Here is a 17,514-nt window from a genome sequence, read left to right on the forward strand (position 1 = left end):
GCAAATCACGACATCTGCATTTTTCATCCATCTCTTCTTGATGCTACCCTCACGCGTGGGGCCGTCGCGCATCCTGAACGGCTCAACGCGATGCTCTGCACGCCAGTGCACTTGGGGAAGATTATCCAGGAGCTTGCCCAGCACCAGCACCAGTCGACAGATAACTAGCTGCAACAGATATGGCGGCACACTGTCTCTGGGTCAAAGACCGTCCTGTGAGCTTCCCCAGATCCAACGCCAGGTCCGGGGTAAGAAGACCAAGACGGTGGTGAGCCTGGATGACCTTCCCCAGGGCGTGATTCGCTCAGATGCACTGCCAGCTCTGGAGGACGAACCACCAGTCGTGCCGTCCTATCCTACGGTCGTTCTGCAGGCGCGTCGGAACATGCAAAAGTTTGACAATTGCGTCTTGTTGACACGGGTGGGCGGTTTCTATGAGCTCTACTTTGAGCATGCGGAGGAATATGGCCCGCTGCTGAATCTCAAGGTTGCTAAGAAGAAGACGGCCGCTGGGTCAGTATCAATGGTAACAGGAAATCTCCCCCCTGCTAAACCTAAGATCCGCTTGTTGTGTTTTGTTTTCTTGGACGGGTATCGTATGTTGTGCCCTGGTGGGTAGCGCCATGTCCCAGAGTCTTCTGACCCAATTCTCTATATTCGATCACAGGCCGGGTTCCCTTTCTTCCAATTAGATCGATTCCTCAAGATCTTGGTTCAGGACCTGAATCGATACGTCGCCGTTGCGGAGGAGTTCCCTAACAATGCGCCCGAGAAAGTCAAGTCTGGTGGCCTAATGCACGATCGAAAGGTCGCGCGCATAATCACCCCAGGCACGCTCATCGACGAGCAGTTCATGGATCCATACGCCAACAACTATGTCATGGCTATACATCTGCCGAGAGACCAGACGGCCGCTGAAGAGGGGCCGGATCCTTCTCCTGCTGGTGCTGCTGCTCTTGGGTCTGTCTCGGATGCCGTGTCTCCTGATGCGGCTGCGGATGTCTCCGCGCCCATCGGCCTCGCGTGGTTGGACCTATCGACAGGTCACTTCTTCACACACGCCACGAAATTGAGCTCTTTAGGCTCGATGCTCTCCCGTATCTCCCCGAGGGAGGTCGTATTGGACGAGGACTTGCAATCCGACACCGGTCACGAGATATTCTCCATCCTTGCCGAGGAGGGGCATCTCATCACGTACGCGCCCCAGGGTGAGCTGACGGCTATCTCCGACTGGGCACCCATGCTCGAGTCCGAGATCCCACCGCAGAGTGTAGAAACGTTCACCCAAGATGAGGTCAGGGCGGGGAGCCTTCTGCTGCACTACGTCAAGGACCGGCTGCAGGGGATCAGTATGAAGCTGCAGCCTCCACTGCGTCACGAGACCATGCAGGTGATGAATATTGACAAGAATGGCATGCGCTCTCTCGAGATCAAGCAGACCATCCGAGACGGCGGGTTCCGTGGCAGCCTGCTGCACGCCATCAGGAGGACAGTGACAAAGAGCGGCGCCCGCCTGCTCAACGAATGGCTCAGCGCGCCTTCTTCTTCTTTAGATGTCATCCGTTTCCGCCAGGACCTTGTAGCCTGCTTCATTGCCGACGAATCACTACGAGAAGGTATCACACTGCTATTACGACGAAGCCATGACTCCCAGAGGCTGGTACAGAAATTTGCGCTGGGCAGGGGAGATCCGGACGATCTCGTGGATCTGGCCAGCACCATCAAGGCTACAGAAGACATTGTCCTTCTGCTCCTGGGAGCTGTTCCTGCTCATGATGCTGAACCGCCCGCAGAGAAGGACTGTCTCCGAAAAATGACCGAGCGCATCGTCCTCGACAGCCCGCGCAAGCTCGCCCGCCGGATCCGCGAAGCTATCGATGAGGAGGGTATCGTTCAGCAGCACCAGATGGACGATGACGAAGCCAGCAGTATGACTGCGCTGGCCCAGGCGGTGGTCGACACCGAGGGCGCAGCCGAGGACTCCTCCCTCCTCCCCAAATCCGCCAAGAAGCGCAAGCCCGTCTCCATCCGCGACTACTATGGCGAAGACAACGAAGTATGGATAATGAAGCCAGACGCCAGCCCCCACCTGAAGCGTCTGCACGCCGAGCTCGAATCCCTCCTGGCCGAGCGCGACGCGCTCGCCGAGAACCTGCGCACACGGCTCGAGGCGCCCTCGCTCACACTCAAGTGGACGCCCGGGCTCGGCCACATCGCGCACATCAAGGGCCGGCGCGACCTCAGGAACGCCAGCCTGTCAGACATCCCGAACCTGACGGGCCGCTCGACGGCGTCCTCGCGCTCGTTTCACCTGCCCGAGTGGACAGAGCTGGGCCGCCGGCTGGACCAGGCCCGCCTGCAGATCCGTGCCGAGGAGCAGCGCGTCTTCGCCGAGCTCAGGCAGCAGACCGTGCTCAATATCGTCAAGCTGCGCCGGAACGCGGGCGTGCTGGACGAGCTGGACATTGCGACCTCGTTCGCGCGACTGGCTGTCGAGGGTAACCTCGTCCGGCCGGTCCTGAACAACGGCACGGCGCATGTCATTGTGGGCGGCCGACACCCGACCGTCGAAGGCGGGCTGAGGGAGGCTGGCAGGACGTTTACGAGCAATGATTGTTTCGTGGGCGCCGGCTCGTCTCCCACCTCCAAGACAAGTCCCATCTCCAAGAAAAGAACCACCTCCAGATCAGCATCAGCATCATCATCATCATCATCATCACAACAACACGGTCGGGTCTGGCTCATCACAGGCCCCAACATGGCCGGCAAATCGACCTTCCTCCGACAAAACGCCCTCATCACAATCCTCGCGCAGATCGGCTGCTACGTGCCAGCCTCGTACGCGGAGATGGGCATCGTAGACGCCATGTTCAGCCGCGTGGGCTCCGCCGACAATCTGTACCGCGACCAGAGCACCTTCATGGTCGAGATGCTCGAGACGGCCACCATCCTGCGGCAGGCCACGCCCCGCTCGTTTGTCATCATGGACGAGATCGGGCGGGGCACGACCCCGGAGGACGGGTGCGCCGTGGCGTTTGCGTGCCTGCATCACCTGGTCACGTTGAATCGGTGCCGGACGCTGTTTGCAACGCACTTTCACGGGGTCGCTGATCTGGTGGCAGAGCACGGGATGCGGGTAGAGGACGGAGGGGACAAGGGGACCGTGGAGATGTATTGTACGGATGTGGCCGAGGACGAGCAAGGAGGGTTTGCCTATGTGCACAAGCTACGGAGGGGCATCAACCGACAGAGCCATGCGCTCAAGGTCGCGAGGCTGGCAGGACTGCCTGAGGCGGCGATGCGTACAGCGAGGGAGGTCTTGGTCCCTCAGCAGGAGAAGACGACGACAGTGAACAAGCTGGGGGGGTAGAGCGCCACATGTCAAAATTACAAGTCCGAGCGGCTGGGTGAGAGTCACTATACATGTCCATGGGGCAAAGAGACCCGTGGGTCATGCGAGAGAGAAATCTGTACAACTTTTCCGTGCGTTAGCAAATATACCCCCCACTATGCAACGATCTGAACAATGTCCTGGAAGGGTGATAAGTGTCTCATAGGGTGGTGATGGGTTGTCATCAGGTAGTTCAGGGTTAAAAAGCTCTTGTGTTGTTTTTTTATAATCTTCGACACGTTCCTTGGGCCAAGAAGAGAGAAAAAAGAATGAGAGAAAAAAAGTGCTCACCATTTACAATTCAGGCTCTCCGCATCTTGATCTGTCACGAATGCAGCAAGATATGGCCCAGGGTATGGGAGTAAATGATCCGTAGTTGTTGAACTACCTCAAAAGGGGCACTTTCCTCCCCCAGTAAACTCCCCAATCTGACGAACCACGTCAACCCTTTTTTTCTTCTGTTTAATTCTCCGCTTTCTGAAAGACTTTCGTGCTGGATTGTGCTTGTCTTTGGAACACGCCTGTTTGCTGTCGTTCGATCGTCAGCAGGTTTTGTCATCGAGAGAGAGACATGACATTTAGTCGAAGAGACCGAAGCCCATGTCGTCATCCTCCTCCTCTTCCTCCTCCTCCTTCTTCTCCTCAGCGGCAGGGGCATCGGCAGAGTCGCCACCAGCAGCAGCCACAGGGGCGGCAGCGGCGTAGGCATCCGGGTTGGCGATGCGGTCCTTGAGCTCCTCAATCTCGGGCCAGCTGATCTCGGTCTCGATGGCGACAGCCAGGACCTTCTTGTAGCCGTTGACCAGGGAGTGCATGATGGACGGCAGGGTGGGGTAGTTGAGGGCCAGGGAGATGGTGGCGATGGTGGTCACGGCGCTGGAGAAGGACTTGAGCAGCTGGTCCTCGCTGATGTCCAGGACGGAGGGGGGGAAGCAGTTGCCCTGGTCGTAGACCTGCTCAACAGCCAGACCGTAGGTGAAGGGCGAGATGTTGAGCATGTTGAGCAGGGTAGCCTCGGAGGGGCCGACCTTGCTGCCGGCCTCAACGAGCTTGAGGTCGGTGGTGATTTCGATGGTACCACGAGCGATCTTGGTGGGGACACCGAGGGCCTGGAAGAAGGAGGTCTTGCCAGGCTCCATACCGGTGTTGCCAGCGGGGACCCAGACATCATCGGGGGCGACGGCACCAGCACGGGCGGGAGCGGCGACCTTGTTGTCGAGGATCTTGTCACGGATGGCCTTGAGGTCACCGTTGGTGAAGACGAAGCCGACGTTGCCCTTGACGTAAGGCAGGAGGCGCTCGTACTCGGGGGTGTCGGCGATGAAGGTCTTGAGGGCACGGCGAACCTGTATTGAGAGGAAAATTGAGTATTAGTACTGATGCGCGACCGCCTTTTTTTTTCCCCCTCTTCCCTTCATTTCTTGTTCCTTGTTTTTCTTCAAGAATCACTACCAAGACATACCATGGTGTTCTTGCCCATCAGGACGACGGCCTCGCCACGGAGGGCCTGACGAATCTCGTGCATCTGCTGAGACGAGACATTGTCGACGCCGACGATGAAGACGGACTGGTACTCCTCGAGCAAGCCCTTGAGCTTGTCGAAGTAGCCGGCCTTGTTAGCGGATTTGCCCCCCATGTCTTCTTTTAGCTGTCGAAGCTGAAGAAAGGATGTTTAAGGGCAAATGAAGTTGAGGTATTGAGAATAAAAGGTTGGGTCTGGTTGTCGAGATTGACTTGACGTTGACGATAGTGGTGGGGGGATGGGAAAGTTTGCGCGAGGCTCCATTTGCACGTTTGATTTTATTCTTGTGGGTGCCAGTGGCTGACTCGTCCGTGCCTCACACTAGCCACGGTTGTGGCTTGAACGTGACTTTTCTTTTCTCCCCTGGTCCTTTTCTCAGTCTTATCGATAAGACCCATTTCTGGAACTTTTTCTAAGATCGTCTGGGGGGACAAATCCCACTTTGGGGGGTGTTGACTTCCTAACGCCGGAAAAGTATAACCAAGACCATCTCAACCAGTGAGGAGACGAGAGCTCTGAAGATGGTCAAGTTCCCCTTCCATGGGGTTCAGGTCGGCGATGGTGTCCTTTTCGCCACGAGGGCTGGGAACATCCACTCGTTCAATATCGCAGATGGCTCTCACATCTCATGCTGGAAATATCCAGTAGACCCCAAAGAACAGAAGTCGAAATTGGTCATTGATGTGTCCGAGACGTCAACGCCCACGCTGTCGCAGGACGACCAGGGCCCTCCAGCCAAGCGCGTCAAGCTTGACGGTGGCGATGCCGTGGCTGAGGTGACGGGGGGAAATGGATCATCAGCAGGTGTGCCGCCTTCTTCTGAGGCTCTTGGCGAGGACACGCCAAAGAAGGGCAAGAAGAACAAGAAGAACCTGGCCCGACCTGGCCCATTGACACAGCCCTCTGACCGTCCCATGGTCATTCTTATGACCTCTGCCAAGGATGGCAGTTATCTGGTCGCCGTCACCTCAGACAAGTCTGTTTGGGTTTTTGAGCATGACGGTCAGGGCGAGCTCAAGCAGCTCAGTCGTAGGTACGTAGATTCCCTCTCATGGTCACAAAACGTCTTTGTGTGAAAAGAGACCCTGTGTGGACCCTAGGCGGTGGCCTCACTGCCAAACTTAAGAGTGATCGATCACATGAAAAACAAAGACAGTATACTCACGAAATCGACAGACGCATGCCTAAGCGCCCCTGCTCGATAGTCCTCACTCCAGACAACAAGGACATTCTCGCAGCCGACAAGTTCGGCGACGTCTACTCCGTCCCTCTGATTCCCTCCGAGCAGCCGCCGCAGCCAACAACAGAGGGAGCCTCCCCCGCCGCCTCCTCCCCTCCCCCACCAACCCGAAATGCCTACACGCCCCAGGCCAGCGAGCTCACCGTGCACACCAAACGCAACCGCCAGGCCCTGCTCGACCAGGTCATCTCCAAGACCAACCCCAAGGCTCATCGCGGCACCCCGCGCCGTGTCGACGAGTCCTTCGAGCGGCACCTGCTGCTCGGCCACGTATCTCTCCTCACCGCCGTGACGCTTGGGTTCGACGCCCAGGGCCGGCGGTACATCATCACCGCGGACCGTGACGAGCACATCCGCGTGTCGAGGGGCACGAGGGAGCAGGCGCACGTCATCGAGGCGTTCTGCCTGGGCCACGAGGAGTTTGTCAATCGGCTCTGCGTCCCGGAGGGCATGGGGGATCTGCTTGTGAGCGGTGGTGGAGATCCGGACCTGTTTGTCTGGAGGTGGAGGGACGGAGCGGCGCTGGCTAGGGCGGACTTGTTGGGCGCGGTGAAGAACACGACGCCGGAGGCGACCAAGGTTGCTGTCACGGCGTTGTGCAGCTGGCGGCCTAGTCCAACGGAGGCATGGACGAGGGTTGTGGTAATTTGTGAACGGTGAGTCTTTGATTTGATTATTCCATCACAGAACAGTGTTTGTCCGTGGAGCTCGCTGGCTAATTGCACACGCACAGCGTTCCTGTTCTCTTCATCTATACCCTACAGAGCTCTGCCTCTCTAGAGTTCTCTGCAGCCGTCAGGCTCCCTGGTAATCCACTGGACGTTGGTGTAGTCAGCGGTAAAGAGCTGGTCGTCACCGTCGATCGGGACCAGAAGGATGCTAACCAGGACGCATTAGAGAAGTCCATTCTGGGTGTGAAATACACAGATGGCGAGTATGTGGTCTCGGATGACCTCATCAAGGAGCTCCCTGATCTAGGCGCAGAGGATCAAGACATATCATCCGAAGAGCTGCAGAGCCTGCTGTACAGTGCGGAGACACTGCGCAAATTGGAAACTGGAGATGCGGAAAAGGAGGCTGGAGGGTACGGAGAGTAGACAGGCACAGCATCGGCATGAGATACCAAGATCAACAACAAACAAATCAACCTAAAAAAGCAAAATTAATTCATGTTCTTGAAAAGCGTTCTTAAGCAGATAACTTCCTGCACCTGATCTCAGATGTCATTTCTATGCCTCTGAACGCCAGCCACAATCGTCCTATCATGATAAAGAAACCCAAGGAAAACCCGACTGGTTGCCGCTTTATGCTCTAGTCATCATAGTTGGGCTGACCCGTCATTTCCTCCGACACTGGCCCAGGACGAGTCTTGACTGCCTCTTCTGCGATGGAGCTGTGCCAGAAAGGTGTTCCAAGTCTCCAACCAGAGACACACCTCATCAAACTATTCCATCACCCACGTTTTCCATTCCACGGCCGCGGGTCTAACAATAACAGGTACACAGAATCATGGCGCATTTGTATGGGGGTATGGTTAGATCATTGTTGCTGTAGAGCATCTACTGCGAGGCGCACTGGACGCGCTCGGCATGCGGGTGGCCATCCTCATCGTCCTCGTCCATGGCACCTTCGCCGCCGAACGCGCGAGCGCCAGCGGTGGAGTCTGGGTCCTCCAGATCCACGGGTTCGGTCATAGCATCGGCAGGTGGTACGTTCTGGAGAGCTGGCGAGGGCAGAATGTTGCGGAGGGCCTCGAAGGCTGCTGGGTCAGCGGTCCAGCCCTTCTCGGGGAACTTGACGGTGAACTGGATGTAGAGATTGCCGCAGTCGTGGTGGCGGTACGATGGCATACCCTGGCCGCGGATCATCTTGACGGCACCTGCAGAACCTGTCAGCATGGAATACTCGAGGTAGAACAGGTCGTGGGACTTGTGTATATATCAAACTCACCTGGTGCGATCGCCTCGCCAGGCAGGATGTCAATGCTCAACCACCGGTCGTCCAGATGCTCGACATAGATAGTACCTCCGGCAAGGGCTGTCACCAGCTCAACCTCGCAGTTGTAGAGAAGATCATCGTCCTTTCGGGTGAATCGTGGATGGGGCTTCTGCTCAATCTCGAAAACGACATCGCCGGCCAGGATACCAGGAGCCTGGTCACCCTCACCGCGAAACTCGACGCGGGCGCCGCTCTTAACACCCCGGTCGACATTGACGTGGAGGACCTTTCTGTCGACAACTGTCTTCTTTCCGCTGCACTGCTTGCAGCGGTCCTTGTCCTTGATGATCTCTCCCTCGCCGTTGCAGTCGGGGCAGGCGGTCTGGAAACGCTGAATCATGGGACCCATCTGGCGCATCATCGTCTTCATACCGTGGCCATCACAACCGGCGCAGCGCTTGACGGCGCCCTCCTTGCCTCCGCGACCCTCGCACTTAGGGCAGATGATGGAGCGCTGGAGCGCCAGCTTGGAAACCTTGCCGCGGTAGATATCTTCAAGGGAAACCTTGTGGGTGTGGTGAATTGTACGAGCCTTGGGTGGGCCGCCGCGAGACGGGCCGCCGCCGCCGAACATGCCTCCGAAGCCACCCAGGCCGCCGCCGCCAAAGAACTGAGCGAACAGGTCCTCAGCGGCCATGCCACCACCGCCGGCAGCACCTTCCAGGCCAGCCTCACCCATCTGATCATAGGCGCTTCGCTTCTGAGGGTCGGAAAGGACCTCGTAGGCCTGAGAGATCTCCTTGAACTTGTGCTCGGCCTCCTCATTGCCGGGGTTCTTGTCTGCAGGAATGTCAGCTCACTGGCCGAGGTAGAAAGTCGCCACGTGGTACTGCGCTGCGGGAGACATACCAGGGTGGTACCTCAGCGCATTCTTCTTGTAGGCCTTCTTTAGATCTGCTTCGGTAGCATTGGGTTGGACCTGAATGACAAATGTCAGCACGCGTGTTTTGAATGTGCTTCTCGATAAGGTATCAAAGTAGGACCACGTACGCCCAAAAGGTCGTAGAACTTTGTCTCCCGAACCATCTTGACGGTTTGGCGCAGGGGTTGTTGGTGAGGAACTTTGGCGGTCGGGAATCACAAGGCTCGGTCGCTCGGTGGTTTTAGGATCCAAAAGGCCCGGATAGTTCTAGGCTGAGATTTGGTTAGCATATAAAATTCTTCCTCGTAAAACAAGATGAATGCAAGAAGAAGTGACGATCCTCTGTTCCGGTGTTGAGGATGCGACGAGCACGAAGGGAGGCGGCGTTGGGAACTGACTAGAAAATTTGAGGATTGAACAGCGCAGGGGAAAAGTACTCTGCCAGAGTAGACGGCGGCGAATGTGAGGGGAAGTTGCAGGCGGGTCGGGATGGGGAAAAGGAGGCTTATTGAGGTAATTCTGAAATGGACAAGTCAGAGGACGAGAGAAGGTTGGATGTGAGGTCGTAGAAGTCCTGGAAGTGAACAACAAACACAGGATGGTTGTACTTGCGCTGAGGTGAAGGAGTCGCCTGGGGGGTTTGGTGGTGATAATGGGCTTCAGAGGATGGACTTTTTAGTCTAAGCAAGGACCGCAGGCAGGGAGTGGATGGGGGTCCAGAGGCAGATGTCGGCGGCTTACAGTTGTAAGAGGCTGAAGTGGATGGAATCGCATAGAAGATGCTGGATCTGTTAGGAATAGTACCTCGTTAGTCTTCCGTAGCCTTCTTTCCATCACCAAAAATGGCCTTGGCCAAGGAAAAACTGTGATGAGTCAAGGGTAAGTAACAAGTCACGTCTAAACAGGAGCAGGGGTGCCCCGCAGTCATGGGCGAGAAACCTGGTGCGCTGGGCGCCCACAAGGCCTAATCAGTCCTAATCAGTCCCGCTGTGGCTGGAGGGGGCGATGCTTATTATACAGGATACATCGATACCAGCTGCAGGGCCTATTTCATGCTAGTGGAGGTCACTGCAGGCGCTTAGGCACTGGCTGCTTTTTCTCTGCCACTTTTGCCTCAGGCGTTTCTCAGCCTGCTCAAGGGACCAACAACGAGAACTACTGCACAAGTTGCAGGAGCTAAAATGTCTTTTCTTTTTGTCTTCCATAAATAATCATGATCAATGACCATTATCCGTTCTTGGGTATCTGATGTATTTTTTATTTTTTTTCCTTTCCTTTCGATTCTTCTTTTCCTTCCTTCTTCCTTTTTTCCTTTTGCTCCCTCTCCTGTTCTTCGTTCCTGGGGTAGGAGGCGGGGGTGGCTTCCCAGGCGTGCTAGGACTGCCGGCTGCTGGAGCCATCAGACCAAGCCCCAAGCTTAGCTCCATAAGAGTCTGTCAAGACCGACGAACCCTGTACTTACTATATAGTACTGAGATACCATGGTTCACCTAGTTCCATCTACCTGACCATCACATCTGAGAGGTATTGACTTCTTTTTTCTCTTCTTCTGTCTTTTCTTGATATTCTGAGCACGACTCTACGGTACACAACGTAGAATGAAGCTCCATCGGCCGACACGTATTGTACTCGGTGACACAGATCTCTATTTGAGACGGCCTCGAGACCCAAATCAGGCACACTGTGAAAAAGGACCAATTCTCAACGGTCACCGCTCAAAATTTCTTGACGGTTGGTTCAGTGCTCAGATTTCAGTCAATATAGCGTCTGCCTCCCTCCAACCGCTCAACAGCGCGCCGTGCACCGTAGCAAAGTGATTGCGACTTGTGTGCTCCCCTGCAAACCTTAACACGCCTCCCTTGTCATTGACGAGGGGCTGTTGGAACTCTTGACGGTGCTCTGTGCCAGACACGCCCGTAATCATGTGGCTGTAGCTGCCCCTCGAGAACTCGTCCGCAGCCCACCTGCTGACGTGGGTAGTCTCGGGCTTCGGCGGCTCTCTGCCCAGCCAGCTCGTCATTGCGCGATGTACGATCCCGCCGGCCTGCTCGTTAGACATGGCCTCGATCTGGACAGCGTTTGCGCAGGAGACGAAAGCCGACAGGACGGGAAACCCGGTCAGGTTGTGCAGGTTGATGATGGATAGAACACCAAGCCCGGTAGCTGTTGTGCCATCCTCGAGGATCTCGATACCGGGGAGCTCGGTGGTGAAGCCCATGAGAGAGTCCGGTGATGCCTTGTCATGACTGTTGTCTGGGCTATCTTCTGTACCACTGGACATTGGCTGTCGGACGAGACCTTTACGAAAAATCGAGGTATAGGGTTCTTGAGTCCACCATGGGGTTCTGTACACAAGCATGATCTTGTCCAGCGTGCCGAACCCGAGGTTGTCAATCGCCGCAAGCTTGCCCGAGGGGAGCGGCGGTACGAACAGCCGTATTGGCGCTGTGCCGGAGGCAGGTGCTTGTGTGTGGTGCTGAAGCACGCCCAGAGGCAATGTGCAGACGACCTTGCTGGCGGTATAACTGCCGTGAGTCGTCTCAAGCTTGATAGGGTTCTGACTCCAGTCGATATTTCTGACCTGGACGCCTAACCGTATCAGTCCGGCTTGCGTCAGCTCCCTGGCCACCTCTTCAACCACAGCGACGTAGCCATCCTGCAGAAATACTTGGTCGCCATCGAAGTCGTCGATGCCGAACTCGAGCAGACTCATACCTCGTCGGTCCCGGGCGCTCTCTGCCGACTGTGCAGCCAGCGGGGCGGCCTCCATACTCTCCACAAATTGTGGCATGGTGCCGATTGAGTGGTGGTATTCCGTCGGGACGGTTTGGTACGCCTCGCGGAGTTCCTCTGACGCTGTGATGGCTTGGAGCATCGTGGTGTCCTTTGCCTTGCCTAGATCTTCAGCGGCTGCCTCATGCAAGGACTCCATCATCGACCAGAGTGCTCCCACCATCTTCCCTGCCACGTCCTTTGGAATGATCCTGTCACCTTTCCCTCCCCCTTGGCCCAGAGTGTGCTGGGCCGATCTGACCGACTCGACCTTGATCCAGGGCTGCCCATCAAGAGACTGCTCATTCGGCCTCTCAATCTCGTCTTGTGTCTTCTTCTCAGGTGGTTTGAAGACCACAGATCCAGAAACCTGTCTATACCTCTTATGAGGCAGCACCCCCATCAATGGATTGGGCTTCTCGTCCGTGCCGATACCATGGATCCAGTTGGCCCCCGTGTCCAAGCGGCACCCATTCACATGGACAGCTTCTATGCGCCCGCCTATCCTGTCTCTACCTTCCAAGACGAGCAGATGGTTTTTCTCTCTAAAGTATTGGTGTTGGTAGAGCCTCGAGGCGCAGGCCAGTCCGGACATGCCGGCCCCAAGGACGATGGTGTCATAGTGCGTGGTTCGGTGCGCTGTTGCTGCTGCCGCCATGCTGACGAAATGTCTTCTTTTCATGCCCTCCGATTAAGAGACCACCGCAGTCGAAGGAGAGCTCCAGAAAATAAATGATCTAGTTTCGTAATTCAAGGGAGAATCATTTGTCTTCATTGTCGCTGATGTCAAGATTGCGGTTCTATCGGACTTAAGGGTAAACACCCTCCCTCAGCACAGATCCCGGCCTCGACTTAGACCTTGCTGCTATGGACGGGTCAGAATCTCTCTTCCCAAAGTCAACTCGATTGCCTTGCTATTTGAAGATGTCATAATGACCTGGGCGTGTATACCACATTGTCTCTTGTGTAGACTTAGGCCCGTGTATTGTGATTGTCAGGAGCGTTCCTGCAGCTGGATGGATCACGATGGGTTGTTGTTCCTTCCGACTCGGACTCTAAACCAAATCCTTCATGTCAGCCCACGAAAAGGTTCAACGCAACTCGCGAATCACAACAGAGGTAGCTGCTTTGTGTTCGGACTTAAGGCAGATTTACTTAGCCGAAACAAGGATTCTGCTGACCACATATTTACTTGACACAACACTCACAGACATCGACCTCGACCCCCTGATCAATACATACTTACCCGAATCCGTCGTGTCGCTGTTGGGCTTGTAAGTTCAGAACAGTCTGGTTTAAATTCGAGAGCTCAGGATGGTGACTACTCGTGCAACAACATCGGGCCAGAGTGCAAAATCCCAAGGCAAGCAGCCCGCCACTTCTTCTTCTTCTTCTTCTTCTTCTTCTTCCCTCTCCATCACCGCCGCCACCAAATCGAAGAGGAGGATCACCGCTGTCCGCAAGGAACAGAACAGGAACGCCTCTCGGGCGTATCGTACGTGGATATCAGTTGTTTCTTTCCGCCACGTTGAGGTATCTCTTGTGCTGACCAAACCGTTCCCAGGTGAGAGGAGGAAGCAGAAACTTGCTCTCTTGGAGCAACTGCTCGATAAGGACAAAGCCCGGACGACAGTTGCTGGTGGTAGTTCCAATGCTGAGCTCGGGGCTAGCTCAGAAGCTGTGCAGCATAGAGAGTCACAAAATGTCTCTGGTGGCAGCATGTCGCCGGGTGGTGTAGCATCTCACAGTCAGAGTGTCCCATTCTCCCATTCATTAAGATTCAATACCACGGACGACGCTACCTCGTTGATGTCTGGGAATATGACATTCGATTCCTCCTGGATGCCATTGAGCAACGACCCCGTTCCCAACCTCGCTCCTACCGGGTCGGACACACTGCCCGTCAATGACGCCCGCACGTCGGGTCCAAGCAGTGGAAGCAAGCAGGCGGCTGCTTTACCCTGCAGCGGACCGAGCCCAGAACTTGAACTGATAACTGCCTTGGTTCAGTCTGGGTATCATCGCCACTGGGTCTCCAGTGATGAAAATTCTCAGTCATCGCAGCAGGAAGCTCGACGGGACGAGAGTCTCTTGAGCTTTTTCGCGGGCGTTGCAGCCCTCTCCAAACCAGCCATCAACCGGGTCATCTACGTCCAGCAGAACGGGCTTTTTGGCGCTGTTATCGAGAACACGCTTGCCCTGGGGATCCTAAAGGGAGCACAGCTGCTGTTCGATGAGGAGGGCACGAGCCCTTTCTTCAGGAAGGACTGGGCCGCCGAGAGCCGGGCCTCGTCCTCCTGCAGCACCACTCAGCAGCTCTCGGACATCCGGTCCAAGTTCAGATTCATGCCCAAGGACCTGCAGCCCTTGGACATTCAGATCACCTTCGACCACCACGTCTACCTCGACGTCATCCCCTTCCCCACTTTCCGCGACGCCGCCCTCAAGGCGCTCACCTGCGACCCGCCGTTGTTTGACGAGGACCAGATGTGCGCAGATATGACCTCCAACGGCGGCCTGGTCGTCTGGGGCTCGCAGAACAACGATCAGGGCATGCAAGCATGCCGGTCCTGGGATATGCGGAGCTGGGAGCCCAAACCTTGGTTTTTGCGAAAGTATTGGTACCTCGTCGGAGGGTGGGACGGGGAGATGTGGCGGGCGACGAGATGGTGGCACGCCATGAGGAACGAGAGGATCGAGATCAGGCCGCCGAGCTCTTCTGAGGTTCTCTGTTGATGAAGCGACCGTGAAGGTAAAAAGGGTTGGCTTAGATACTGGGACAACTGGTCGTCGTCATCCACCTGCAGGTCTTGCCACATGCAGCAGCAGAGGCACCAGAGCAGTCTGTGTAGTGATGGTACTGTGTGTCATTGTACTCATGAGAAAGAAACAGGAACTAATTATTTATCAAGTTCTCTCACCAGTGTCTCTCTCAAAGAGACAAAAAATATTATTAATCTTGAATATTCCAAAGCATAATTTACCTCCTGGATGAGCTATCCCTGGTCTCTTGGTTTATTATTTACACTGACCTTGGTATCGGGGAGGTGCTCGAGAGCTCAGAAGCAGAGGGATAATCATACCCAACTCTTTTACGGCCAGCTGTGTCTCCTCACTTCTCCTGACGGCTGTCTGTGGTAGCGGCTAAACCTCAATGAGACCGTATTTCCTGAAGGCTGTTTGTCCTGGTGAGTGGTCTTCCTGGCAACGCCCTCCCCGGGTGACTGCTGTTCCTCGCCAACGTTATTCTTGCCGACAGTCTCCTTTTGCGAGTGTTTCTTCTTCTCGTGATCGCCTTTCCCAGTAATGATTCTTCTACACGCGCTAGGGACATAAAACACCACTCTATAACTGAGAAGAATTCCCCAAACAACCTTGTATAAGCTCCCAAAGAAGAGGCTCACAAGCCTATAAACAAGACGCCAGAAGAAATCGGCAGTCCTCAGCCAGAGAACAAGCAGTCCTTCACCGAGAAGCATGGCAATCCATATGTTGAGCCAGTCGCTTAGAGACTGCGGACGGAACACCGCTCCGAGGGCTCGGCCTCGTCTTTCGAAGTACTGCCAGGAAGGCAAGATGCGGACTGCGAGGTAGGATGTGATGCGGAGGAGACCCGCCATGACGAGAAGGGCAAGCAGAACCATTATTATAAATATGTAAGGAAAGGAATGGGGATGTTTAGGCCACAGATTGTGTTGGCATGGAAGGAGAGTGCAATTGTGTGCGTTGGTCAATGTTGGGGTAGAGTTGATTTTATGCTCTCTAATCCTATGGACTGTATTATATATAATAATTTCACAGGTCGAGAGACTCTGTATGCACTCAACATGGTAAGCTACAATGTAACAAAGCGTCTTGTATCCTTGTCCCATCACTGGTTGAATGAGAATGCTTTCATCGGACTACTACAAAGACTGCGCCGTGGTAGCTGTGCTTTACGCGACAGCAGCCGCCTGCTCTTGTTCCTCGAGCCTCATCTTGGGACTAGAGAAGAAATTTTAAATAACACAAAGAGGTCTATTGTTCTCGGCACGAGTATAGCCATTCTTTGACTTTCTATTGCGTTTAAGCTGCAGGTGCTCAGCCTGTCGACCCTGAGCGTATTGTACCTGGGAGCCGTCTGACCTGGGCAAATGATTGGCAGCTAGAACACTGAGTTGATGTTGGCGGCGACAGAAACCGTGATATTGATCTTCGAGCTGGTTTAAGTAACCATTTTATTGTACTGGGGTCGAATCAGGTTCATGAAAACCACAAGGTCGCCATCAGGTCAAAGTAAGGGTAGCAACATTGAATACCCTCTCCTTGAAAATCCGATCGACACCAACCTCAAGTAGGACCGAGAAATCCTGACAGCACTTTAACTCTCTTTCTTTTCTTCTTCTTGTCGCGAGAAGCTGTTGAACGACACGAGATAATTTTTTGGTCATATCAACATGTCGCAGCCATCTGAAGTTTTGCCGGCGAGTGCGGCCTTATCAGTGCCGTCGACAATGATCTCAGGCCGGTGGTAGTGTATCTATACTTACTTGTACCGCTGCGTAGCTAAATGACTATCACTCAAACCCTTCGTCAACGACTCAAAACACCACCCGCTCGACAGCCAAGAAAGACAAATCATCCTCCTAAAGACAAAAAAAGAAGAAGAAAAAAAGAGATGGACGATTCCAAGGGTCTAGCCATTGCCTTCGAGGAGGCCAAGCTCTCCTACTCGCAGGGTGGCATTCCGGCAAGTCTTCCAATCCATTTATCCTCTCATTTTTCCTTCCACGCACTCAACTCTCCTCAAGGAGCCAAAAAAATAAAAAATAAAAATAAAAATAAAAAAATAAAAAAAAATAAAACGAAATCCACTCCACTGACGTCTTACTCCCCCATCATCAGATCGGCGCCGCCCTCATCGCCCCAGACGGCACCGTCATCGGCCGCGGCCACAACGAGCGCGTCCAGCGCGGCAGCGCCATCCACCACGGCGAGACCTCGGCCCTGTACAACTCAGGCCGCCTCCCAGCGCGTGCGTATCGCGGTGCCACCATGTACACAACCCTCTCTCCTTGTGACATGTGTAAGTTTTTCCCAAACAATCGCCTTTCAGAGCTTTTCCAATACTTTTTTTCTTTTTTCTTTTTCTTTCATGTAGCTAGGGCCATGCTTTGTGGAAAAAGTCTGACCAGAAAACAACAAACCCAAAATAGGCACGGGCGCCTGTCTCCTCTACGGCATCAGCAGGGTTGTCATAGCCGAGAACAAGAACTTCCTGGGCGGCGAGTCGTATCTGCGGTCGCGGGGCGTCGAGGTCGTCGTTGTGGATGACGCCGAGTGCAAAGCGCTGATGGACAAGTTTATTGCCGAGAAGCCTGAGCTGTGGTATGTTGGCTTGTGCCGCTGGCTTCCTTTCATCTAATCTCTCCCTCCCCTTCTCTACAGTTCCTAACTTGAGCTCTAGGAACGAAGATATCGGCGTGGAAGAGAGGGTCTACTCCAAAGAGGGCAAGACGTCCGCACCTTGAGAGGGCAATCTACACACCACTCATGCACGCAAGCATGTGTAGTTCGACACCAAAGTGGTGCTTCAATACAATTCTCAGATTCAGTCAAATAACTGCCTCCACGCACACACGCCAAACAGTATGCCTTCTGCCGTCTGGGCCCTTTTCACCTCATTTTTCTTGTAATATCTATGCGACACAGTTCCAGACGCCGTGTTTCTTGCTTTGAACCCTTCCCTT

The 17,514-nt window shown here is 54.7% G+C and overlaps 7 protein-coding genes across 7 annotated transcripts; 4 read left to right on the plus strand and 3 right to left on the minus strand.

Annotated features, from left to right (window-relative positions):
• Nucleotides 1–40: 40 nt before the first annotated feature.
• On the plus strand, nucleotides 41–3,517 carry M406DRAFT_294105 (uncharacterized protein; the record flags this gene model as incomplete). Its single annotated transcript, XM_040919122.1, has 3 exons — nucleotides 41–526; nucleotides 668–2,634; nucleotides 2,686–3,517. 3 exons carry the CDS (start codon nucleotides 41–43, stop codon nucleotides 3,368–3,370), a joined length of 3,138 nt encoding a protein of 1,045 aa, XP_040773395.1. The 3' UTR covers nucleotides 3,371–3,517.
• Nucleotides 3,518–3,682: 165 nt separating this feature from the next.
• On the minus strand, nucleotides 3,683–5,139 carry M406DRAFT_357441 (60S acidic ribosomal protein P0). Its single transcript, XM_040923678.1, has 2 exons — nucleotides 4,854–5,139; nucleotides 3,683–4,737 (listed from the first exon to the last, which is right to left on the minus strand). The coding sequence occupies exons 1-2, from the start codon at nucleotides 5,025–5,027 to the stop codon at nucleotides 3,970–3,972; spliced, it is 942 nt and encodes a 313-aa protein (XP_040773396.1). The 5' UTR covers nucleotides 5,028–5,139; the 3' UTR covers nucleotides 3,683–3,969.
• Nucleotides 5,140–5,434: 295 nt separating this feature from the next.
• Nucleotides 5,435–7,250, plus strand: M406DRAFT_265134 (uncharacterized protein; the record flags this gene model as incomplete). The annotated part of the gene is made up of 3 exons (XM_040917713.1): nucleotides 5,435–5,946; nucleotides 6,090–6,809; nucleotides 6,887–7,250. The coding sequence occupies 3 exons, from the start codon at nucleotides 5,435–5,437 to the stop codon at nucleotides 7,248–7,250; spliced, it is 1,596 nt and encodes a 531-aa protein (XP_040773397.1).
• Nucleotides 7,251–7,301: 51 nt separating this feature from the next.
• Nucleotides 7,302–9,680, minus strand: M406DRAFT_280519 (uncharacterized protein). Its single transcript, XM_040918409.1, has 6 exons — nucleotides 9,626–9,680; nucleotides 9,412–9,532; nucleotides 9,142–9,285; nucleotides 9,001–9,070; nucleotides 8,104–8,931; nucleotides 7,302–8,032 (listed from the first exon to the last, which is right to left on the minus strand). Exons 3-6 carry the CDS (start codon nucleotides 9,175–9,177, stop codon nucleotides 7,713–7,715), a joined length of 1,254 nt encoding a protein of 417 aa, XP_040773398.1. The 5' UTR covers nucleotides 9,178–9,285; nucleotides 9,412–9,532; nucleotides 9,626–9,680; the 3' UTR covers nucleotides 7,302–7,712.
• A 1,077-nt stretch (nucleotides 9,681–10,757) lies between these two features.
• Nucleotides 10,758–12,443, minus strand: M406DRAFT_72427 (uncharacterized protein; the record flags this gene model as incomplete). Its single annotated transcript, XM_040925543.1, has 1 exon — nucleotides 10,758–12,443. The coding sequence occupies one exon, from the start codon at nucleotides 12,441–12,443 to the stop codon at nucleotides 10,758–10,760; it is 1,686 nt and encodes a 561-aa protein (XP_040773399.1).
• A 1,590-nt stretch (nucleotides 12,444–14,033) lies between these two features.
• Nucleotides 14,034–14,700, plus strand: M406DRAFT_357444 (uncharacterized protein). Its single transcript, XM_040923679.1, has one exon. The coding sequence runs from the start codon at nucleotides 14,132–14,134 to the stop codon at nucleotides 14,519–14,521; it is 390 nt and encodes a 129-aa protein (XP_040773400.1). The 5' UTR covers nucleotides 14,034–14,131; the 3' UTR covers nucleotides 14,522–14,700.
• Nucleotides 14,701–16,442: 1,742 nt separating this feature from the next.
• M406DRAFT_341651 (cytidine deaminase-like protein) lies at nucleotides 16,443–17,295 on the plus strand (the record flags this gene model as incomplete). The annotated part of the gene is made up of 4 exons (XM_040921688.1): nucleotides 16,443–16,514; nucleotides 16,670–16,850; nucleotides 16,981–17,152; nucleotides 17,232–17,295. 4 exons carry the CDS (start codon nucleotides 16,443–16,445, stop codon nucleotides 17,293–17,295), a joined length of 489 nt encoding a protein of 162 aa, XP_040773401.1.
• Nucleotides 17,296–17,514: the final 219 nt, after the last annotated feature.

The sequence above is a fragment of the Cryphonectria parasitica genome, assembly GCF_011745365.1.
Source record: "Cryphonectria parasitica EP155 unplaced genomic scaffold M406scaffold_7, whole genome shotgun sequence".
NCBI lineage: Eukaryota > Fungi > Ascomycota > Sordariomycetes > Diaporthales > Cryphonectriaceae > Cryphonectria > Cryphonectria parasitica.

Coding starts and splice junctions, on each gene's coding strand:
- M406DRAFT_357444 (XM_040923679.1), top strand. CDS start 14,132: ATGCCCAAGGACCTGCAGCCCTTGGACATTCAGATCACCTTCGACCAC.
- M406DRAFT_280519 (XM_040918409.1), bottom strand. CDS start 9,177: ATGGTTCGGGAGACAAAGTTCTACGACCTTTTGGGC. Junction 8,932..9,000: donor TGCGCTGAGGTACCACCCTG/GTATGTCTCCCG, acceptor ACATTCCTGCAG/ACAAGAACCCCGGCAATGAG. Junction 8,033..8,103: donor TGGCGAGGCGATCGCACCAG/GTGAGTTTGATA, acceptor CAGGTTCTGCAG/GTGCCGTCAAGATGATCCGC.
- M406DRAFT_357441 (XM_040923678.1), bottom strand. CDS start 5,027: ATGGGGGGCAAATCCGCTAACAAGGCCGGCTACTTCGACAAGCTCAAG. Junction 4,738..4,853: donor TGATGGGCAAGAACACCATG/GTATGTCTTGGT, acceptor CTCTCAATACAG/GTTCGCCGTGCCCTCAAGAC.